Below are 3,629 nucleotides of genomic sequence, written 5' to 3' on the forward strand. Positions count from 1 at the left end.
TAATATCTTTAGGTTTTTTTATTTTTGCTGCAAAACACAATTCACTTGAAGAAATGATTGCTCCGCTGAGAGCATTTATGAACAATAAAGGTCTGGAGGTTAGACTTGGAGAGAAGAGAAGGAAGAGATGAGGAACCACATTGATGCTCAGCTGGATGTGTTGATACTCTTGAAAGCCACTGCGACAGTGTAAAGAGTCCAGTACCAATAAGATTCACTGGGAATAAGAAAAGGCAGGCCATGAGTTTTGAGCTCCACATTTTCATGACAAAATGATTAAGCACTGGTCATTAAACAATGATTCATAACAAGTAACCTGCACAAAAATGTAACCAGGTATGGTTGTAACCACTCCTTTTTATTTGAATGTTTAAAGGAATCACTGTATCTTACCAACCAGCATGCTAGATTTTTTCCTCCTTGTACTCGGTGATGATGGAGTTGCCAGATTCGCACCTATACTCTCCAAACTCCACAATTATGTGGGAACCTGTCTTGATAGTCAGCTTGACTGGAACCTTCACATCCACTTCTTTCCTCAACACGTTCACAGTGAGCTTGGTGTGGGGAGCTATTTTGGTGGGCAGGGAGATTCGAATACTCTTCTTTTCGCTTCTGGTGTTGCTGCCACCTCTCTGCACATTGAAGGTATTACTGAAAGAGAAGTTCTGCTGTGCCTTTATGAACCCTACATCTACACTGAAGGATGTTCCCCAGGTGACCTGTGTAGAACTGCTAAAGTTGAAGGTATCAGTGATAGAGCCTGTGTACTCTCTGAACAGCTCAGTGGAAAAGCTTTGCTCGTGTTCTCCATAGTTCAGACCACATATGGAGTCGATCATAACAGATTTGACATGTTCTTCTTTCATGTCCCAGAGGATCTCTGACTTTATGATGAATTTGCCAGGCTTCAGAGGACGTACATGAGACACTTTGTCATTGAACCAGTCATATACAGGAACATCACGAGAAGCCCTGGCCACCATCTGAGCTCCACCTCGTTCACTGTCTTCATAAAGGACCCACGCTCCTCTCTGCACCTTGTGAGAAGATGCCATGTCATGGAAAGAGCCAAACGCCAGGTTGGTTTCAGTGGTGAGAACGATGGACCTTCCTCTGTAGTTATCATCTTCATAAAGTGTGATCTGAGGGTTCATCAGGTCCTCCGTCACCACCTCTAGTGAAGAAAAGCTATCATTCCACTCCACAGTGGCATATTCACCCTCCTCATAAACAAACTGAGAACCACTGAAATTGCTGTCTGAATAGGCCACCCATGGATCCCCGATCACCTTCAGAGAGGAGATGCAGTCATTAAGGTTCTCATTTACTAAATCAGAAACAGAAGAGGTGAACTCTCTGCTCACGCCCTCAAAGTTGGCATGATCATAAACAATAATCTTGCTCATGGTGTCGTCTCTGAAGTCAGCTCAGATAGAAATGTGACTAAGTCTGGGAAGAACATGCAGAACTTCTGCTTTATATATGCTTTCATGGTAGGGAAGGATTTGGAGGGTGTGCCGATGCCAAGTGCTTACCAATCTAAGTTGCATGAGCCTGTGTGCTCACCTGAAAACTTCTCATTTGTTTCCAACAATAAATTTTGCTCTGGCCAACGTCGACTTGCACATGCTGTAAGTCCTTTGGAGGCAGATTTAAACAAGTTTAAGGGACCATCAAGATTAATGTGTTGCTTCTCCTGTTTTGCAGTATTCCATAATACAGCATTATATTTCTATAGCATTCTTATATACACCATAGATTTCTATCATTGCTATCATAGCTGGCATGTGCTCCAAGCAAAAACGATGAATCACAACATGGTCCCATAATTGTTTTTCGCATCCACTGCAATCTGACACTGTACCAAACCATCACCCTATCAATATTGCCCTAAAGCAAAAAAGGAAAAAATGTTCTTTGAAGTGCATTATGATGATTCACTGTCTGGCAGTCTGATAGATGGATCTGGATTTGCCAGATGTCAGAAGAACGCTACCTCTAAGAATGCAAAGTGCCAACAGTAAAGTTTGGAGGAGGAGGGATAATGGGCTGGGTCGGTTTTTCAGGGTTTAGTTCCAGTGAAGGGTGATGTTAAATGCTACGGCATACAAAGACATTGTAGACAAATCATATGCTTCCATCTTTGTGGCTACAATTTGGAGAAGATTCTTTCCTGTTCCACCATGACGGTACCCCTGTTCACAAAGCAAGCTTCAGAAAGACGTGGTTTGGCGAGTTTGGCGTGGAGAAGCCTGCAAAGAGGCTTGCAAAGAGCCCTGGCCTCAACCCCACTGTAGACCATTGGGATGCACTGGAATGTCGATGGTGAGCCAGATCTTCTCTTCCAACATCTGTGTCTAAGCAAATGCTCTCTTGACTCAATGGGCACTAAATTGGTCCATCAATGTTGCATTTCATGGTACTTTTGACACTTTCACAACGCAGGGAAACACAATCAGTCTTACTGCAATTGAGTTTTCTATATTTGCACAAACTCTGTTTGGACACTTTATAAAAGTAAAAGTGTTACAACATCTCAGCATAACAGGAAATCAAGAAAGAGTGTTTTTTTGGACTGATGTGCTTTAATGTGTAATCAGGATGATTTCACTGTAAAAATGCTTCGCCAGTTCAAAAAAAAAAAAAAAAAAAATCATAATTACAAACAACTGAACTAGTTTTAGTCAGTCTTAATGAATAATTTGATAGAAAAATTGGAAATCATTGGAAAAATCATTGAAAGTTTTTGGTTTTGTGGGGGGGGGGGGACTGGATCAGTTGCTTGTTACCACAGTTTTAAGGCTGAACTTACCTGTTTTTTCCCCCCATAATGTTGGATCAGGAGAAGCAGAAATGCAACCAACATCTAAGACTGAATCTTTGATCTCTATAAAAATGAAACTAATCTTTATAAAAATATTTTATGGCAGATGTCTGATTTTCTCTGACAGATTTATCTGAAAATAAAATACATATAATTAATGGCTATTTTTCCTTGAAACCCCATAAACAAATTAGAGGGTGGCCTCTGTCTTACGGACAGTACTGTATACCAACTTTGAATGCCACTGTTTTTTTACCTTAAACTATACACTGTAAAGAACAGCTTGTAGGCTTAGCAGATTCTTGATTTGTCAGATTTATCATTTGAAATAATGCCAAATGAATGAGTTTAAACAGTATTTTAAATCATTCAAACTTCCAAATCACTTAAGATCAGTTTCTTTGAGCAAGAGGGGTTTGAACTATGAATGGAAGTCTATGGAAAGAAATCTGTGAAATGTGCTTTTGATCAGTACTCAGAACCTCCACAGTGAAGACTGTTTGATTTACCATGTGAGTGATCAGTTAAGTGGTTCTGGCTCATAAAAATGTAAAACTGTACATAAAACAAAAAGCTTATCAGTGAAAGACTAAATGCAGATGAAACTTTTATTTTATACTTTAATAAGTTATTATTATTGCTAACATATGGTATTCTCCTACCAAAAAAAAGGGACAACTGATTTAATTTTCATCAAGGGGTCCGGGTGGGTTTCATGATGGTGGAAACTCCAAGAAGGAAGAGCTTCCTGGAAGCCCACCCCTTTTTAGTTTTATATGAGACTGCGTTCTTCCTTGTTTTT

General features: G+C 40.0%; 1 protein-coding gene across 2 annotated transcripts; it reads right to left on the reverse strand.

The window, feature by feature from the left end:
- LOC108410457 (epidermal differentiation-specific protein-like) lies at positions 1-1,441 on the reverse strand. Of its 2 annotated transcripts, none has more exons than XM_017681541.1 (2): positions 398-1,441; positions 1-217 (listed from the first exon to the last, which is right to left on the reverse strand). In XM_017681541.1, exon 1 carries the CDS (start codon positions 1,407-1,409, stop codon positions 405-407), a length of 1,005 nt encoding a protein of 334 aa, XP_017537030.1. In that variant the 5' UTR covers positions 1,410-1,441; the 3' UTR covers positions 1-217; positions 398-404. The 2 variants fall into 2 exon arrangements, with proteins under 2 accessions (XP_017537030.1, XP_017537029.1); XM_017681540.1 differs by having other exon boundaries at positions 394-1,441.
- Between the last annotated feature and the right edge of the window lie 2,188 nt (positions 1,442-3,629).

The sequence above is a fragment of the Pygocentrus nattereri genome, chromosome 9, assembly GCF_015220715.1.
Source record: "Pygocentrus nattereri isolate fPygNat1 chromosome 9, fPygNat1.pri, whole genome shotgun sequence".
Taxonomy (NCBI): Eukaryota; Metazoa; Chordata; class Actinopteri; order Characiformes; family Serrasalmidae; genus Pygocentrus; species Pygocentrus nattereri.

Excerpts from the sequence above, each read along its gene's own strand:
- LOC108410457 (XM_017681541.1), bottom strand. The coding sequence starts at position 1,409 with ATGAGCAAGATTATTGTTTATGATCATGCCAACTTTGAGGGCGTGAGC.